This window comes from Emys orbicularis, chromosome 16 (genome assembly GCF_028017835.1).
Source record: "Emys orbicularis isolate rEmyOrb1 chromosome 16, rEmyOrb1.hap1, whole genome shotgun sequence".
Classification (NCBI taxonomy): domain Eukaryota; kingdom Metazoa; phylum Chordata; order Testudines; family Emydidae; genus Emys; species Emys orbicularis.
In genome coordinates, this window is record NC_088698.1 from 27,958,193 (window position 1) to 27,978,583 (window position 20,391).

Below are 20,391 nucleotides of genomic sequence, written 5' to 3' on the forward strand. Positions count from 1 at the left end.
TGACGGGTGTGACGAGCCTAGTGCAGACAGGGCCCTGCCTTGGACACACGCTAAGCAGGCTGAGGTACAGCTCAGGCTCCCTACGAGATTTTTAGCTTGACCAGTTCAGCGCATGCAAAGCACCGCTTGTGAGTCTAGTGTAGACAAGGCAGCGTGTGCCTGAGCCAAGGCCCAGAATGGGCATGTTAGCAAACAGCAGGTCTTTAGCTCCTCTCCTGGGCCCATCACTGTGGTATCTAGGCATCGGAGCACCTGATGGGTGCTGTACGAACACTGATCACTGACTTCCTGATGACAGCAGGCCTGGTAGTTCGGTACCCATGGCCCAGTGGGCCCTTGGCCTCTCTGCCAGTGACAGGGAGGAAGGCAGGGGGAAGATCAGCAGGAGGGCGCAGTCACAGCCAGCAGGGAGAACGGTTATAACACAAAAGCAGAAGACTCGCTGAGTGGGGGCCAGCCCAGCCCTATGACCCCCCCGGCTGTGAAGCCCGAGGCTTCCAAAGGCACTTTGCCTCCTGTACCTCCCAGGCCACCAATATATAGCCCTTCCCCTCAGCACCTGCACAGGGGGAGGGGGAGCTGAGCCGGGATTAACCCCTCGTGCACTTGTGCCCCTACCACCTGGTCAAGCAGTGCTGAGAACACAGTGCTGCGAAATCCCCCTAGAGTTTATTTCCCCAGAAGCGAAGTTAATTCACAATGTACGAACACCCACCCCCTGACTCCAGCAGCCCTGCTCCGTTTGTGTGGTCCTGCCTTTGTTGCGAATGGGATTTCAATGCCCTTCAAACGAGAGGGCGGTGGGAGGGGGGGATGAGGCCGTGCTGCATGGTGTAGGAAGTGAACGAGGCGAAAACTGACAGCCAGTTACCTGGCCTCTCTTCAGTCTTGCTAGTGACTAATGGGGAGTGACGTTTCCTTAAAACCGGCGTTCCTAAAAATAACTGAACATGAGCATCCGTAAATACTTCCTGACATACAAGTTGAGCTTGTAAAAACAGCGCAAGTGACAAATCTGTTATCATGCCTCTTTGATCAGGTAGCATTACGCCGAGGATTAGAACTCCAGAAACCGGCTCTGACGATGCCATCAAAAGTATCCTGGAACAAGCGAAGAAGGAGATTGAGTCTCAGAAGGGAGGTAGGTGGGGAAATCACGGAGCCAGGCGAAGCTCCCTCACACAGATGTGTGCGATCCTCAGTGCGTACCAGGGATTTACGCCGCCAAGCAGACAAAGCGATGTTTGTGAGCTGAGGCAGTGCCTGGGATCCCACTTCTCTCTCATTGTTCTTTCCCGCCGGAGATCCCTCACCTGGAAAACAGAGTCCAGGACGTGGTAAATGAGCAAAACTATTGCAGGTGCAGGAGGAGGCAATGAACGGAGGGCTCGGCTGCGTGAATCGGACAGCCACACAGCTAATGACTAATGAGAACAGGAATAGTAGCCCCGGTACCCTTTCGCGTGTGTGGGCACCAGCGGGGAGGCAGCTTTGTGGCAGTTTGATGGTGTGTCCCCCACCCCGAGGGTTATTGCTCCTTCCAAGCCGAGCAAAGCGGGGAACAGTCCCCTGCCTTCCTTGCGTCCCACGTTGCAGCTCGGTGTTCACACACAGAGAGCCGGGAAGGGAAACTAACCCGCCCCTCGGCATTGGTAAGCTGGAAAAACCCCTACAAGGGGGGAAATGCCACCAATAGAGCAGCCCCAGGGAGGTTGAAAACCCAACACACGCTCTCCATTTCTTCCCCTGGGTTAGTTTGTGCACAGGTAGGGGCAAAAGGTTTGCCAAAGTGTCTGGTGATTTCAGCTCCACCATTTTGAGTGCCTAGTGGGGTCTGGCTGCCAGACGGTGGCTGCTCCGCACTTTCTGAAGACCAAGTCCCGTTTACGATGTCTCAGGCTGGAAGCCCAGAGTCACTCGTTCCTTTTGAAAACCTTCTAGGCCAAAATTGTCCGACTTGGGTACCAAACTGGAGGTGCCGACCGTACATATGGATTTAGGAGCCTACCTTTAAGCATCCAGGTTGGAAAGTGTTGGCCATAGAGTTTTTAATCTGGAGGTGTCCCTTTAAAATGAATTCCCTGGTGCTCTTTGAACTACTTAGCCCTGAGCATGGTATGTATAAAATTCAACGCTTCATTTCCAATAGGTCTGTTGAAAGGTATGCTGCGTATGCTGCCCTCTGCTGGACACAGGCATAGAAGCATCTCTGATTCTGGAAGGTTTCAGAGTAGCAGCCGTGTTAGTCTGTATCCACAAAAAGAACAGGAGTACTTGTGGCACCTTAGAGACTAAGAAATTTATTTGAGCATAAGTTTTCGTGGGCTACAGCCCACTTCTTTGGATGCATAGAATGGAACATATATTGAGGAGATATATATATACACATACAGAGAGCATGAACAGGTGGGAGTTGTCTTACCAACTCTGAGAGGCCAATTAAGTAAGAGGAAAAAAAACTTTTGAAGTGATAATCAAGATAGCCCAGTACACACAGTTTGATAAGAAGTGTGAGAATACTTACAAGGGGAGATAGATTCAATGTTTGTAATGGCTCAGCCATTCCCAGTCCCTATTCAAGCCTAAGTTGATTGTATCTAGTTTGCATATCAATTCCAGCTCAGCAGTGTCTCATTGGAGTCTGTTTTTGAAGCTTTTCTGTTGCAAAATTGCCACCAGCAGGTCTGTCATTGAATGACCAGACAGATTAAAGTGTTCTCCTACTGGTTTTTGAGTGTTATGATTCCTGATGTCAGATTTGTGTCCATTAATTCTTTTGCATAGAGACTGTCCAGTTTGGCCAATGTACATGGCATGATTCTGGAAGTAATTCCATAATTAGGCTTTCCTTGTAGTTTCATGTCTTTGAAGAATAATCTAGTATGGAGTGACATTATCTTGCTACTGGCTTGGATCTGATTCTTAGTAGAACCGAGACAATGTCATTTTGCCGAATCCATATGCACAGTTGTAATAAAAAATTAAACCTTCAGTTTAAGTTTGTGACAGTAGAGGAGAGCAATGAAAACAAACCATTTAAATGTTGTTAGAGAGGAAACAGTTTTCCCTGGTTCTGAGAGCTGCTTCACCTCCCTGCCTGCACAAGGGCAAATGTAAATTGAGTTGCTGTAGTATGTGATCTTTTAAAAACTTCAAATCTAACCTTTTCCCCCTGAAACAGATGATGAAATGAGAATGCACGATCCATGTGGCATGAGAAATCATTAAACCAGCTGTGTTCAGAGTCAATGACAAGAAGTCAAATACTTTAAAACAGGTAGTCTGCTGACAGAGCAGAATCCCCAAGAATGAAATTAGATGAGAATGGTGGAAAAGCAGACAGGGAAAACAAACATGTTTGCATATTGGCATAATCTTTAATGGGGTTTAGTTTGCAGTGGTAGAAATAGAACGCTGGCTATATATATGCTTGGCAAAACATACGCTCTTCTGGGCACTTATGTCCAGACAAACTCTCTGATTTCGTGTGCCTGTGACTTTAAAAATCAATCCCAATAGAGCTGACATTTTTTAAGATAGATGTGTGCCCAAAGGTGAATTTTATTAAGAAGATTCAAGGAAAATCTCTTCACCTGGGCTTGAGTTATGGGAGAATTTAAAAACAATTGAAATCCTTTTCCGTTGTGAAGATACAAGATGCATCATGTAGACAGATAGGTTGCTGCCATATTCATCCAGGAATGCAGGAAACTGACTCCAGTCACACAATAGCAGCCAGTGTGGAAACTCCCCTACCCCCTTAACTTCAACGAGATGTGAACACAAGATCCAGACTGGGACGATTTACATGCTAATGATATGAAGCAGAGGCAATTTTTTAAAAAGGCAAGGAAATTAAATGCAAAAATCCTAAAATGGGAATTGTAGAATTTGAGGGGTCAAAAGCAACGTTCAGAATTAGATGATTATTTGTATTATGGTAGTGCCTGCAGGCTGCAGCTGAAATCAGGGCCCCATTGTGCTAGGCTACGTACAGCCACGTGGTGCGAGAGAGTCCTTGCCCCAGCGAGTTTACAATCTAGATAGACAATAGAAAAGGTGGGAGCAGAAAGTGAGGCAAAGTGACTTGCCCAAGAGAACAGAGCAGGTCATAGTGGTAGACTCGGGAATAGAGCCCAGTTGTCCTGACTCGCAGTCTAGTGCTTGAGCTACTGGATGTCAGCCAGGTTATTACCCCTTCATCTGGAAACTGTTCAACTCCTCTTATTTCAAGGAACCCTAAAATGGCTGTGAGAGTTTAGAGAAGGGAGTTATTTTTCTCTCTATTTTCAGTTTGGTTACTTGGTGCACTTTGTGTCTAGTCAGTTTCACCATTTCCCATCTGCTCTGTAAGGGCCCCGTCCTGCAAACTGGTATGTCTGTCAGTTCTGGGACTGACAACATACATAAATGTGTGCAGGATTGGTCAGTTTCCCCCGTTGTTTGTGTGGGTCTTTCACACGCCAACAAGGGAAAGGAAACATATTTTTTGAGAAAATGAGATTATGAACCCACAGATGTTGGCAAGGGGGCCTTTTAGGGGCAGATGTGGCACCTGAAACCATGTTTAACAGACTGCTTCACTGACTGACTAGATTTTAAGTTGGAGCTGCCCCTCTATCTTGGCCCTGCTGCACCTATGCATTGTATTCTGTTCCTGACTTTGTAGTTAACATGTGGTGTAATATATTGCTGGTTTTGCTGAAAAACATTATTATGATAAGTGTCCCCAGGTGGCGCTGTTACACATAGTCTTCCAAGTTCTTTTCCTTGGCATACGAGCAAATGTTCAGCCTTGGGAAGATATGCTCTGTGTCTGGATGTTAGTTTTATTATTCCAGGCTCAGAGGAGAGAGAGGTGTGGGAACACCAGGAGAGTTTGCTCTCTGCCTTGGTCTCTAAGGCTATGTCTATACTACAGACCTTACAGCGGTACAGCTCTACCGCTACAGCTGTGCCGCTGTAAGGTCTCCTGTGTAGCCACTCTTTGCTGGCAGGAGAGTGCTCTCTGGCCGGCATAATTAAACCACCCCCAACGAGCGACGTTAGCTGTGTCAGCAGGAGAGACTCTCCTGCTGACATAGCATTGTCCACACCAGCACTTTTGTCGATGAAACTTATGGTGGTCAGGGAGGTGTTTTTTTCACTCTCCTGACCGACAAAAGTTTTACCGACAGAAGTGCTAGTGTAGACAAAGTCTGAGTGGAGTCAATTCCTGAGGCAGAGTTGCTCCCTGGGAACCAGGCATTGAGATGGGCTGAGAACCCAGAAAGAAGGGATTGCTCTGCATGCTGTTTGACCCCCCCTCTGTTCCAGGACTGGTGTATGTGTGTAAATAAAACAAGTTACACTCAGAGTATCCCTAGACACCTCATTTCTGATTTCTCCTCCACTGGAGGGCCCCAGACATCTGTTACCTCTCACTAAATGAGCAACAATCTGTTCCCTATGTGTGTACACAATGCATAATGGGGCTAAGAACCTATTGCTCCTGGAAACATCTGCCTTTCCTGACTCTTGTGGTTTTAGCCATGTATCCCATTAATAGAGATTAATTTAATTCTTTATGTAAATATTTGCATGGGGTTCTAAATTCCCCTCTGGACTTTAGGGCCAAGATTTTCCAAAGTGGCTAGTGATTTTTGGGTGTCCAGTTCACGACACATTACGGAGTAATTGTGTAAAGTTTCAGCCCCAAAGGGAACATGGTTCATAAAGCTGAAGCAAATGAAAATGGGGGAATACAATGGAAAAGCTTTCCCTGTCCTTCGGCAGCGTATTAGCAGGCTGTCGTTAGATTGCATTTGTCACAGTTACATAACCCAGCAGTTTCAAAGATTTTATGCTACCTGCAAAAGTAGCTTGGCTTTGTTCCCTCTCCACTCACGAACATTCAACTTTTGATCTCTGCAGAAGACACTGCACAGGGTGACAGTGAGTGACACCTTAGTGAGTCAGGTTACAATGCTTTTTAGCTGTTTTTTCCATATAGGGTGCACGGATCTATAAATAGCTTCCATTGTTGTTTGGAGTGATGATGTAGCCAAGTTGGCCCCAGGATATTAGAGAGACAGAATGGGCGAGGTCATATCTTTTATCTTTTATTGGACCAAGTTATGTTGGGGAAAGAGACAAGAAGAGCTCTGGGTAAGCTCGAAAGCTTGTCTCTTTCACCAACAAGTTGGTCCGATAAAAGATATTATCTCTCCCACCCTGTCTCTCTAGATATAGAAATAGCATCCCAGATTCCTCCTGAAGTACCCTATGCTGTATAATCGTATTTGTATATAAGCACCAGGTTTATTATTAATAATAGCATTTTTAACAAACATAGCTCTTGTATACAGATATGCTGGTGGTGGTGTTAAAGGGACTCCCCCCCCCGTGGATTTTAACCAGGGGCCATATCCTCCACTCCTCCTCACACGAACGCCCATAAGGGATTTCAAGGGCTGGCTCTCCACGAAGGGCACGTTGACACCTGTTCCAAGTGCTCTTTTCCAGGAAGGGGACGGCAGCCCTTCGCTCGTTTCTGCCGGAGGGATCATGCGGACACCGTTCACGCTTTGCAGTGCATTTACAACCAGCTCATCCTATTGGTTTAGATTGTGCTGAGTCCAGCGTTGCGGCTCTGGGCTGCTGAGCCTTTCCAGCTGTAGATCTCAGAGCTGCTTACAAAAGAACGTGTCCCCATTTCGCAGACTCCCCATCAGCATTCCCTGCAGGGGCTGAGCTTGTCCCCCTGCCGTTGGCGGGGGCGTGTGACGAAGGGGATGTGAGACTGTTACAGCCCCAGCACCGTTTAGTCCAAGCTATGCAGCTCGTGCTTTTAGCTCTGGAAGTCCCCGGTTCAGTCCCTGGTGTGTCGGCCAAGATGGCGGCCGTCCCATCTCCTGTGCAGAATGGGCTCTGCTGGGTCCTGGCGAGCTGGCACTCCCCCACCCAGCCAGGCCCCCGGTCCTTTCATTCCAATATACTCTCCGAAGTGAAGGGGAAGTTCTAGCACATGGCCTAAAACCTCCATGGGCCTTCCTTGGCCTGCAGCCAGCCGTGCTGCGCCCAGTGACTCGGTGGGGCCTAACCCCACGTCGAGATGCCCGTTACGCAATGAAGTTCCGTTTCCCTGCCCCCTCACTCCTGCATTGTCTGCTCCGTCCCCAGGTGAAACCAAGAGCTCGGCTGCTCCCCAGGTGGTCACTAACGGCAACAGCAACTCGGAAGAGGCCATTAAAAGCATCCTGGAGCAGGCCCGGCGGGAGATGCAGGCCCAGCAGCAGGCCCTGCTGGAGATCGAGTCCGGCAGCAGGCCCGTGGCCACACCGCCCACGGAGCGCTCCACCTTGGCCGCCGTCAGCCAGAACATTGTCCAGGCCTACATCAAGCAGGAGGAGGGGACGCTGGGCACCAGCTCCAGCTCCACACAGACCCCCCTGACGGTGCTCTCCCCCGCCGCCTTCGTGCAGAGCATCATCCGCAAGGTCAAGTCGGAGATAGGCGACGCCGGCTCCTACTTCGACCAGCACTGGGCGTCGGAGAGGAGCCTGCTCAGCCGGCCCTACACCTCGGTGTCGCCCTCCCTCTCCTCCTCCTCCAGCTACTCCAGCCTGGCCAACGGACGGGCCTGGCCGCGGGGGGAGCCCAGCGAGGAGGAGCTGGCTGCGGGCGAGGACGAGCCCCACAAGGCTGTGGAGATGAAGTCTGAAGGGGCCAGCACGGAGCCGCAGAGCGCCGGCCGCCTCTCCTATTACCCGGCATACGTCCCGCGCACCCTCAAGCCGACCGTCCCGCCGCTGACCCCGGAGCAGTACGAGATGTATATGTACAGGGAGGTGGACACCCTGGAGCTGACCAGGCAGGTGAAGGAGAAACTGGCCAAGAATGGAATCTGCCAGAGGATCTTCGGGGAAAAGGTACCGATCTGGCTGGAGCTGGCCCAGGGCCTGGCTAGAGCCCCAAGCCCAAGCAAGCCCCAGTTTAAAGCTTGGCTTCCCTCTCTGGTCTTCTTGGCTGTCCCAGCCACTTCGGCTTCTTCCCCCACCGGCCATCCCCGAGCTCCTGAGCTCTCCTCTGCTAGCAGCCCCAGAGGGCCCCCAGCATCTCCACAACCCCTCGAGCGCCATGGGGAAGGAGTTACACCTCTCAGTCCAGCAGACACCCCCTCTTCCCCAAGATTCATGGGCGGGGGGCTACTGCTGGGGGCTGGACTCTCCCCCAGCTATTGCTGATATCTGCCCCAGAAAACCCACTCAATGGGCCTGGAGACAGGAGGGTGGCTGGCGGGGGCCTGTGGAGAGACAGGGAATACAAACCAGTTTCTCTGGGAGGTGGGTCAAGTCCCCAAGTAAAAGCCCAGCCCCTGTCTCTGGGGCCCTCTCTGCAGGTGCCACTTGTCTCCTGCTCTCCAAGCCGCTCCCTCCCCCGGGTGCATTTCCCATCTGTCTCCCTCGCTGCCAGGCCCGGGCCAAGCTATACTATTAATGGCTCTCTGCTGTGCCAGGGTCCTCTCCCTGCCGCCAGCCACAGCTTCCCCTCAGCTCCTAACAACAGGCCTCTGTCTGCCTCCTCTGCCCCTCTCCTTCCCCCGGCCCCCCGCAGAATCCCCCACAGACAACTCTGAGCCGTGCCCCGGCCTAGCCTGTCCCCCCTCTCCCAGGGGAATGGCCGGAAGCACGGCACCCCCGTTGGGTGGCCAGAAGGGCTTCGGGGCCGTTTCTGGTTGGAGTTCCCCCCTTTTTTGGGGACTTGTGGCGCTGGCTTCTGGGGGTGCCGGGGGCTTCTGGGCCCAGCCAGGGGGGGATTCTCTTTGGAGATCAGCTAATGGAGCGGCGTCATCTCCGTTCTAGCCATCGTGCTGATCTCACGGCACGGTGCGCTTGGAGTGAGGCTTGGTACCACGCCGGGAGGAAGGGGATCTAGAGGCGCTCTCAGCCCACATCCTCCTCTGAGTGCTAGGCGCACAGCCTGATGCCCACAGATAATGTGTAAACTGCAGGGTTGGACTCTGCCCCCTGTTGTTCTCTCCCTTTCTCCACCGCCAACCCCCCGGACATGGGTCAGAGAAGCCCCACAGCCACCTGGGAGAATTCTTCTCAAGCACGGGCTTTCCTGTGAAACCCCTGCACACATTGCAGAGCCCCAGCGTAGGGGGCATGCTGGCAACGGGAAGCGTTTGCCCACAGTGCGTGGCACCACCGGCAGCACCTGGCGAGGGTGCCATCATTTAGAGCAGCCCGGGGGGGTGACTCTATTATGCTGGCGTGAAGCAATCAGGAGGGCACAAAGACAGCATCATGTCGCATTCCCCCAAGGCTGCGAGTTCCCAGCACAGGCTCTGAACCAGGGGTGGGACATGACCAGGAGATGCTGTGAACACCAGGCCGGTCTCCAGCCTCAGTATTTTGGATGCTCAGTGGCACGGAATCTCCCACTTAACACTAGGTTGATCTGAGGGGAATCTGTGGGAAGAAATAGCAAAGATTCATAGAGTTTAAGGGCAGAAGGGACCCCCAGATCCTCCTGTGTATCACAGGCCATTATTTCACCCTGCTACCCCTCTCCTGAGCCCAGTAACTTGTGTTTGACTAAAGCATCTTCCTGAAGAGGACGCTAACCGTGCAACCCAACCTCTCCCCCTGTGACATCTGCTCTAGGTGCTGGGCTTGTCTCAAGGAAGCGTGAGTGACATGCTGTCCAGGCCCAAACCATGGAGCAAGCTGACCCAGAAAGGCCGGGAGCCATTTATCAGGATGCAGTTGTGGCTCACCGATCAGCTTGGCCAAGGGATCAGCCAGCAACCAAACCCGCCGCAGGGTAAGTTCATGCTGCTCTTTGTCTGACGACTGCACCCGCCACCTTGAATATGGTATGTAGGGATGGGCCTAAGCCATATCTGGGATCCAGGTTGCAACTTGGCCAGAGTTTAGGAATGTTCAAAGGGTTTGGCCCATCTGTAGTCTGAACTAACCAGCGATATTCATCTGGTCCATCGGATTGACCCAGCTGATAAATCAATAGATGGGTCAGTCCACCTGTTAGACTTGTCGATCAATCTGATCACTGATACTTCTATCAACCATAAGCCATGGAACTTCCAGTGTTAACCTGGAAACTTCAGTTACTTTCCAGCTCTCTCCTCTTTAACCAAACCCAGAAGCAGGAGCACACCTAGCAGGATAAAATATCTCGATAAGATCTGCACTTCCCATTCTGGCAGGTAGAACTGCAGGGCAGTGGCTGTCTCTTTGCAAGGTGTTTGCAGAGGGCCAAGCGCAAGGGGCCCTGGCCTCTCTCGGCACTAACCATAATACAAATGATAAATTATAGCAGAAGTGCCAAAATACAAGAGCTGGGTGACATTTTTCAGCGGAAACCTTTTTTCATCGAAAAAAATGCAGATTCAGTGACACCGAAACGGTTCGTGAATTGATGTCAATTTCACCAAATTGTTCATTTGGTGGGAGAGAGGATTCTGAAACATCAAAGCATTTCCTTTCAACATTTTCTAAACAAAACATTTTGTTAAATTTGAAATTATTTCTGGTTTCAAAATATCTTTGAATTTTAAATATAAAATTCAGAACATTTTAAAAGTCAAAATTGAAAGAGAGCGTTTCATTCAACTTGAAATTTTTCTTCAACTCTTCCATTTGTGGAATTCTTTAGTTTTCAATCTGAAACAAAAATTTTTTTCGACTTTTTGAAATTGCTAATGAAGTGAAAAATCAGTTCTGAACCCCTGCAGAGACTAGTCTCACAATATTACTTCCTGACTGGCAACCAGCAGTGCTGTACATTTCATAAAACAGCCTGTGCTTAAGAAAATTCCAGCCAAAGGTAGTTAGAGCAGAGTCATTAGGAAGAGGATCCAACAAACATCTGAACGTTTTTGGGGCTTATGTCTATGGATATTTGACAGCACCCATCCACAGGTCTTCAGCAGGGTTTGAACCTGAGACCTGTCACACCACAATACAGACCTGTGCCACTTGAGCTAAAAGAGGAGTTCCAGTGGGGCACCGGTAGTAGGTTATTATCCTCTCTCTGGCACACCAACACAGGGGATGCAACCCACAGTGTACAAGCATGTTACAGATATATACCCACACAGAACTCCTGTAGAATTGCATGCATGTATCTCAGAGCAAAATGTAGCCCTCAATGCAGATGCAAGGCACAGGGGTCTCTCTCAAGGTGTGCTGCCATGAGCCTCATTCATCTTCTAGTAAAGTCAGTGAAAAGACTCCCATTGACTTCACTGGCCTTTCACGTGCTGGATCAGGTGTCAAAGCTTGTTTAAATGGAGAAAGCAAATATAGCTGGTGAGCACCAGAGCCTACGGGGGCACATGGCATCCTGCATTAGCAAACCAGTCTGGGAGATTGCCAGTCAATCCTTTGTCCCATCTCAGAGCCATTAGAGATGCTGACACTGCTCATCACAACTATTCCAGGCGCTCTCTGCATTGACCTCCTTTGAATTCTTAAACACAGGAGGAATTTGTGTTCTTTATTCCATAAATCTCAGCCTCCCCCTCCCCCCAACCCCTCCCATGCTGCGTTCTAATTGGAGTGCTGCATCTCCAGGTTAAAACAAGGCACACTCATATCCCCCCAACACACACACACACGCTGTCATCTTTCGGAAAGGATCCTTCATACATCTTTCCCCAGCCGTTGTTCTGACACATCCGACTCATTTCCAACCCCCTTAATTAGTCTCTTAGACAAGATAAGGTGGTTATACAGAGCTTTCAAATGTTATTTTGTCAGAAATTGGTTTTGAAAGTTGTCTAGTAAAAAAAAAAAAAAACCCCAACAACAACAAAACCCACTGGCTGTGTGCCTAGAACAGAGAAAGAACTGGGGGGGTATGCTCATGTTGTTTTCTCTCCTCAATTATTTCCACCACCACAGGATCTGTATAAAAGATTTTGCCTTATTTCTCCCCCACTTCCAAAAAGAAGAGACACGTGGCATTTCTCCCCCCTCCGCTGTTCTCCAGCCCGCGCGTGTCGCAAAGGACAACTCACCACAATAAATAATGTTCACATTATTTTATTTCTCATTGATTTGCTTTTTCCTCCCCCTTCCACCCCCACCAAGGTGAATGCAACACGCAAGCTGGTGTTTTACTGAAGAAAGGGATTCTCTGTCAACTCCTGTTTGCCCCCAGATGATCTGAGACTTGACTGGAGTTGACAGTTGTTAAGAAAGGGGGAAAGACCTGGCGAGACGGCGTGCCGCGAGATTAGTCTGCAGCCGCGCACAGGCAGCTGACAGATTTGTACAGAGGATTTTGTTATCAATAAACCCATTCAAAATAATGTTTCAATTACACTTAAATGTCTTCCCCTGTGATATATCATGGCGGAGAGACAGTCGAGATCTAGAGGGGAGGGGAGAAGGGTCAGCGGCCAGGGCAGAGTGAATATTACGTTCACTGTCACACACCTGAGCTCTAATTTCTATGAATTTTTCGGCTTGATGCTCGCACGCAAACTTTCACTAGTCGTGAAAGGTACCACCGGGGCCAGATTAACACCATCCAGCATCCTAGGCACACATGGGGGGCCCCCGGTCAAGCAGAGGACTGCTGTCTGTGGCCCTAACCGTGACAAGATGGGCAGCATCCTCCCCCAGGCTCTTCTGCCAAGTGTGGGGCCAGATGCCTTCCTGTCTGGCTGCAGTGACTGTGCGTAAGGCTGTCAGCAGACTCAGACAGACGTTGCTGCTTTGGTCACATTGGATCCACCTTTTCCAGCTTTTCCTTGCAGCCAGGAGGGCTAGAGACAGAAAGGGTATTAGAAAGAAAGCTTCGATTTTGCTGCCGTTGTAGGACTCTGGGATCCAGGGCCCTGGGGATGGGCCTGCTGTGCCCACAGACTGGGCTTTTGTCCACAAATCTGTAGGTATCTCGTGTGCCACAATCAAAACCTTGTGTTTGCCGGGAACATTCGGGTGATTAAGGCTCAGTCTGACCCTTGTGTCTCGCGTGTGGCTGACGAGGAGACAGCAGCCAAGCGCAAGCGACTAGCTCATGGTTGAAAGTCAAAGCCATGGCCTGGCAGCTATAAATAAGCCAGCAGTAGGAAGTGGTGCTGGTGAGTCACCAGGCTGTCCTCTTGCCACTGAGTCAGGGCTGAGCTCTGGACTCCAGCCCAGTGCTTGGGGCTAGTGTGCTGCTGAGGAGAACTGGGTTTCTCAAGTCCTAACCGCTTATGGCTAATAAATTCCTGCAGCACCTTTTGCAAGAGTCAGAGTGTTAACCCTGCTATCCCAGCCAAATTTCACCCAATGTCCTTCCGTCCTGCCTTCCTAAATGCCCCCTTGCAGTTTGAAGTGAGATGATATTCTCTTCTCTGGTGCATAGTGTTGCTGGGTGCTGTTAAATAGTTGCTGCGTTTTGCCCCAGAAGTGGCTGCATTTCAGTGACGCAGGAAATGATCCCTGGGTATAGTTTGCCTGGGATCCTTGAGGTTGAAAGATGCTCTGGGATGTTATCAAGGACTAGGTAGGTTTAAAGGCTCATTCAGAAGCCTCTGTCCCACACAGGGCTAACGAGCAAACAAACCGAGCTGACCAGGATAAACTTAAAACCCCCAAGGCAAACCCTACAGCTAGGAGGAAACAGGATTGTGTGAATGGCAATAATAATGCTTTCTGTCTCCTGGTGTTTGACAGCCAGCCCTGGGGAGACCCAGTCTTCCCCCTCCCCACCGCCCAGCCCTTTGGAGCAAGACAAAAGCCCCCCAGAGCCACTCACTCTAACTCTGGAGAGCAGCAAAGAAAATCAGCAACCGGAGAGCAGGTCGGCCTCGTCACTGAGTGGGAAGATGTGTCCCAACAGCCAAGCACCCGTGGGCATCCAGGAAATCGTCGCCATGTCGCCCGAACTAGACACATACTCCATCACCAAGAAGGTCAAAGAGGTGTTAACGGACAACAATCTAGGTGCTGATTTCCAGATGCCGCTTGGCTAGCCACGACCTCTGCAGCAGCGCGTGTGCTTAGCTGCAGAGACGGGCTAGGCTGTGGGGGGCTCCGGGGTTTCAATCCAGCCTAGCACAGGGAGAAGGGTCAGGCACACGGTTTGGTCGTGGAAGCAGATCCAGGGGGCTGCATTGTGGTGCATCGGTTTGGGCCTCTCACCAGGTCTAAGGGTAGGTCTATGCTCCAGCTGGAGGGGTCATTCCCAGTTCGAAGAGCCAGACCTCGCGCAGCTGCAGCAACATCAGTAACTAGCACACTGGCTCGAGGAGAGCTCGCCCGGGTCTGTCTGCTTGAGCTGGAAGTGACACCTCCATCTCCAGCGTAGACCTCCCCTCAGCGTCAGGCCCCGGGCGAGGCCAGCCCGATGGCAAGGACACCCCCGCTGCCAGTAGCAAGGAAGCTGAGCGTGGCTGGCGACCGGCTGATTCAGCCATCTCCACTGCACAATATTCTGTTCATTGCTTCCTTCATGAGAGCATCAGCTTCGTAGCAGCAACAGGCGGGCCAAATTCCCCCCTGGGATGGGCCTGCTCCTGCTCCCCTGAAGTCTGTGGGAACTTTGCTGCTGGCTCAGATAATCAGGAACAACGTCATTGTAGGCAGCGGTGCTGGCAGAATAGTCCAGCTGGGATAAGGGACTGTGCTGAGCTCCAAACCCCCGGTTCCAGGCCTGAACCGCGGTGGCGTATGGTATAACCCCCCTCTGCTTCTCCTCTGCCAGGCCAGCGGCTGTTCGGGGAGAGCATCCTGGGCCTGACGCAGGGCTCGGTTTCCGACCTCCTCTCCAGACCCAAGCCGTGGCACAAGCTGAGCCTGAAGGGCAGGGAGCCCTTCGTCCGCATGCAGCTCTGGCTCAACGACCCTCACAACGTCGACAAGCTCCGCGACATGAAGAAACTGGAGAAGAAAGGTGAGTGTCAAAGCCCATGAGCTCACCGCAGCGCCAGGGGACACCGAGCCGGGGCTGGATTCTGACCCCGGTGTAAATCCGGAATCACTCCCTGAACACCACACTGGATTGACACTGCTCTGCACCAAATTCAGGCTCACGTCTCTAGCTAGTTGTGGGCTGGCCTTTATTGATGGCAATTCCCTGTGAGTTGGGATCTGATTCTGCTCTCGTACTGGTTTAAATCAGGAGTGACCCTACTGAAATCAATGGAGTTACCCCCAGTATAAACCTGGGGGAAGGCGTTTCGGAATCGGGCTCGCAACCTCTGCTGCTCAGTATCAACAGTTCAGCCGAGCAGGCATCACAGCTAGCGGACTGCTGAGACTAACCTGGGATTTGTGAGTTTGCCCATTGCAATCTGGTGACTTACAAATGACCTTGCCATGGAGTTAAATAGTGTTCCGGGCAGTGTTCCTGAATGGTGGCGAAGGGCTGACTGCGCCGATCCAGGCACTCAAATAGGGGCGTGACCAGAACGTTCCCGCCCCACCCCACAGTGCAATATGCTGTTGCTGGTTGACTATCCCCTCCACACTAGAGGTGGCTGCATTTCACCAGGGCAGGATGTATTGATGGTGCTGTGCTCTGACAGCCTTCAGGGCTGGCAGGTGCCCTACGCAGGAGAGGTGTCACTAGGATCTATTGGCTGTAGTTCGCCAGTCTCCAGTGCTTGCTCTGGCCTTATCGGGGTATGTTCTCAGGGCGTGTAATTGTCTTAGAATGACAGAATTGCAAGCTGCCGAGATACAGTTCCTCATTGCTAAGGAATGACAAGAGTGCTGTGGTCAGAGAGGGGTTGGGGCAGGTGAGTGCCCCGGAAGAGAAGGATTGATGAGAAGTGCAGGCTCAGGGTTAGTCATGTCTACATCCTTGCCAGCGGTAACCCAGCTCCTAGGGTGAATCTGCCCCAGTGCAACCCAAGATTCAGGCCCCGGTCTCCAGAGGGGAAAACCTGAGGCTTTGACCCGCTGCAGCACTCACTTGCGAGGCAGGGAACAGGGAGCACGCTTTCTGGAACGGACCGTGCCACATGCCGTTTCTGTCCATGCTGCCTCAGAGGTTTGGTTTGGCTGGTTTAATGGCCCTGGCTGCCCACTGGGAGAGCCTGGTGGTAGCAGAGCGAGTGGAGAGACGGGCGGAGGGGTGCTGGCAGCACAGGGCATCTCATGGATGGGCTGCGTCTTCTCCTCTCCCGTTAGCTTATCTGAAGCGTCGCTATGGGCTGATCAGTGCCAGCTCCGACAGCGAGTCTCCCAACACCCACTCTGAGTGCACCAGCCCCAGCCTCCAGCCCCAGGACCTCAGCCTTCTCCAGGTCAAAAAGCCCCGGGTGGTCCTAGCTCCAGAAGAGAAGGAGGCCCTGAAGAAGGCCTACCAGCTGGAGCCATACCCGTCCCAACAGACCATCGAGCTGCTCTCCTTCCAGCTGAACCTCAAGACCAACACAGTCATCAACTGGTTCCATAACTACAGGTATGGCGGGTTCGGGTGGGGTGGGGCTGTCTCCATCTCGGCAGGGAGCGGGACGGGGTGGGGATCTCGGGAGGCTCTGAGCTTCGCAGACCCATAGCTCCTTTTTCAGAGGCAAGACGTTGGCCGGGGGAGCGGGAGGGGACCCCGGAGGAAGGTCTGTGTGTTGCTGCTCATAGACACAAACCAGGTTCTCCCGAGATATACCTGGCCCTGGCTCGGGGGTGGGGGCACTGGGGTGTCAGTGGGTGGCGTTTCCATGTATCACACAGCAGCAAGCAAAACCCCACTGCCATGGACCTCACAAACCCGAGCGAGGAGTCGGCATGCAGGGCACAGCGGGTCCCAGATGGTGCAGCCGAGCGGGATCCCTCCACTGTAGGACCTCAGCTGTCATTGCTAACACCATCGTAGTGTGACCACGAGCCCAGCGCAGGTTCCTGGACCTGCAGCCAGGCCGGCCAAGAGAGACACTTGCCACAACCGCTCCCAAGAGAGGAGTGAGCAGCCCACGTCCCTTAAAATGGGGGGGTTGATTCTGAAACCTAATGACGGCTCGTTCAGTGTCAGCATTGATAGCTGTTGCTGCTCGGTTCTGCAGACCCTCGCCCATGGCTAATGTGCAAACCCACCGTTGTTGCAGAATTGAACAAGGCACGATTTGTGCACTGTGCAGATTCAAATGCTGCATCTGGCCCTGGCTGGAGTCTGTTAGTGAGCAGACACGGTCAGTCAGGCCAGAACTCGGAGCCACTCCATCTCCAAAGGGCTGCTCTCCTACATCCACCAGTCTCAGTTCTTCCTCAATGACTAGCACGGGCCTCCGGCTGCATAGCACGGGCTAGCACCAGATCCCTGGCTCCTCCGGCCGGGCTCCAAGGGCCTCAGGAATCGTCCCCCGGCTCCCACTCACTGAGGTGTGCAGACCGGTGGGGTGGGGGGTGAAGTGACTCCGTGGGAATGGCTGGAGACATTATACTTGAGTAAGGTGCAGACAGATGCAACGGATCTTAAAAAGGGTCAGCTTGCGTTTCTGTCACCCCAATGTCCAGGGGCCGGTATACACACAGGTTTATGCCAACAATATCACTTTGAAACCCTTGCACAGCTAAAGCAGTCTAGTCCCCTCGCGTGGATGCTTATGCTGGTCCGAAGGTGCTTCTGTCTAATCCTGGATAGTTCATGTAGCCTCGCTCTGCCTTAGATCTCCCCAAGGTAACACAACTGGGGGTTAATGCTAGAGGTGCACAGCATTGCTTGCACTACGTTTTTTAGTTGTTCCCCCCAAAAATGAAACTGTTGGTGAAAACTTGTCCAAAAGTTTTAGTTTTTTTGCAGCGTTTTCCATGGTATTTTTTGCTCAACATCGCTATCGAAGTGTTTCATGGAGGTGTCAGTCAGTGAAATGGCGACAAAACGGGCAGATAAAAAACCCACGCGGAAAATAATTACAGCCTGTGGGGGTCCATTGGAAGCCTGCGAGACGGACACAAGTGGGAAAGTTTGACCAAATGTTGACAGATCATTTCCCTGTGTTGCGGCCCACTCGAATATCAACCGTCCAGGGGAGTTGGGAGCCTTCGCTCAGCGTACACTAGAAATGCTACAGTGGCACGGCTGTGCCTCTCTAGCACGGCGGTGTAGACAGTCCCTCCAGCGAGGGGAGGGGTTCTTCCGTCACTGAGGTAAATTCACCTCCCCAAGAGGCGGTAGCTAGGTTGACAGAAGAATTCTTCCGTCGCCCTAGGTCTGTCTACGCTGGGGCTTAGGTCGGCTTAACAACGTCTCTCACACCCCCGAGTGACGTCGCTAAGGCGACCTGACTTTCTAGTGTGTACCAGCCCTCAGTAACGTGGCAGCCTGGGCTCATGGAGAGGAGAAGGGGTTCAGAGGTGGTGACACCCCTCGCTCTGAGGGGCTCAGCTGGTGGTGCACAGTGCTGCTGTTACCGTCCTGTTGTGCTTGTCCTGCAGGTCCCGGATGCGCCGGGAAATGCTGGTGGAAGGGGCCCAAGACAATGACACAGACCTGGAGCCGAGCAGCTGTGGGAGCAGCAATTCACACAGAGTCCCCAACCCGCTGAGCCCAGATTCGGAGGGGGAGGACAGGAAGCCCGTCTTCAGAGACACGAAGCACAGAGGGCCGAGCGAGACCCTGATCAGGGTCAAGCAGGAGCAGATGGAGGCGGGGGAGAAGGGCGACTGTTACAATCACCGGGACTCTTGCAGCCTGGAGGGGGAGACGGAGCACATGGTGGCCTCCATCCAGCATCCCCGACTTCTCAAAGAAGAGCAGGTAGATGCCGCCTGTGCGGAGGCCGCTCAGGACGCTCCCCAAAGCACTGCCAGTCTCACCAGGAGCAGCGCTTTGTACACCACCGCGCACGCCGCTGGCACTCCCGACTGCTCTGCCCTTCATCCACCCCAGGAATTGGAAGGTGGAGAGCGGCTGCACCCTGACCCCATTAGCTTTAAATCCACCTCGGAGTCCTCCCGCTGCAGCCTAGAGGTCTCTCTGAACTCGCCCTCAGCTGCCTCCTCTCCGGGCCTCATGATGTCCGTCTCGCCAGTCCCGTCCTCCTCTGCTCCCATCTCTCCGTCACTGCCAAACACCACCTCCGCCAAGGTGCAGAGTTCAAGTCCTGCCGCAGATACGGGCTCTTTACAGCAGAGTGTCAAGCTGAACACGAACATCCAGCGGAGACACGAGAAAATGGCCAACCTCAACAACATCATCCACAGGCTAGAAAAGGCAGCTAATCGGGAGGAATCCCTGGAGTGGGAATTCTGAACGGCTGGGCAGCGGCTGAAGAACAAGGATCTGATTGGTTGCTTTCGTTGGTGACAATTATAAACTTTCTGGAACACGTTGATGGAACAGGGAGCCCTACTGGCGTATATATATAAATATATATATATTTTGTTAATTTCATCACATGCTGAGGACAAAAGAAAAACCCATTTGGTTAATAAGAAAGGGAAGGAAAAACAGCACGTAGCTTCTGAATCTTCACGCCTGATGAAAGGGAACAAAAAATAAATAAAACCTGAGCTTTGTTTTAAATGTGAAAAAAAAACTGGGAACACTTTTAGAAAAAAAAAATATTTATAGACCTCTTTTAGATATTTTAATAAAAGGATACTTTGGAATTTATTAACAGCTTAAGCTGTTTTGATATTAAAGATAGCTATAAAATCAAGATGATGTAGCAGTTGTGTCATTAAATGTACACTGAAGTCTTGTAGTTTGCCACTGGAAGAGATTAAAAAAAAAAAAGACTTATTGATCAAAGCCATCGAGAAGCACTATAAGACTGACCAAATTTAATAAACCTTTGACTAGCGGTTTTTCCACATTTGTCTGTAAGACACTGCATTGCTACTCTCCTTTCCAGAGACTGTGGTATAGTCCATGAAGACTCTAAATTGAAACCCTTGATGCCATCGAGTATGTATTTAGTTCTGGTGGTATGTTTTGAACCCTTTGTAACACAGAATGTCACGTGCAGTTGTATATGTTGTAGAAAATGTCTGCAATAGCCTTCCTGAACAAGCTGTAGCATGGTCCATAACCAATTCCTTCCACTTCCTCTAGTGAGTAACCCGTGACAAACCGAAGTGAACGAAACATTTTCAGTGGTTGGTGGCAAAGCTTTCTGTCCGTTTGAAAAACAAAAAAAAATGAAATAACTCATATCTCTGATTTTGGGAGGGAGAAAGGAAAGGTTCACGGGTGCAAAATGTCTTTTGACGTATCTGGTTTGATGGTAACGTACGTTAACAATGATCATGACATCGCAAGATTTTTTTTTTTATGCATGAGCATCACCTCCTTTGGTGAGTGGGCGTCGGCCAGCAGGACACCTTAACTCTGAGCTTTCAGTGCCAGTGCTTGGGGGCGAGCACTCAAAAAATATAAACCACTGGCTCACATCCGGAGTCGGAATCTGTTTGGTTTTACCTTAGGCAGTTCCAGCGTTTG

The 20,391-nt window shown here is 51.3% G+C and overlaps 1 protein-coding gene across 1 annotated transcript in view; it reads left to right on the forward strand.

Moving 5' to 3' along the window:
• Positions 1-19,200, forward strand: part of CUX2 (cut like homeobox 2) — a 219,916-nt gene extending 200,716 nt beyond the window's left edge. Inside the window, exons 16-22 of the mRNA XM_065417817.1 lie at positions 1,040-1,141; positions 7,162-7,910; positions 9,651-9,810; positions 13,680-13,949; positions 14,710-14,898; positions 16,140-16,413; positions 18,384-19,200. Of these exons, the coding sequence (XP_065273889.1) occupies positions 1,040-1,141; positions 7,162-7,910; positions 9,651-9,810; positions 13,680-13,949; positions 14,710-14,898; positions 16,140-16,413; positions 18,384-19,200 (2,561 nt within the window). The remainder of the gene's footprint in view (positions 1-1,039; positions 1,142-7,161; positions 7,911-9,650; positions 9,811-13,679; positions 13,950-14,709; positions 14,899-16,139; positions 16,414-18,383) is intronic.
• Positions 19,201-20,391: the final 1,191 nt, after the last annotated feature.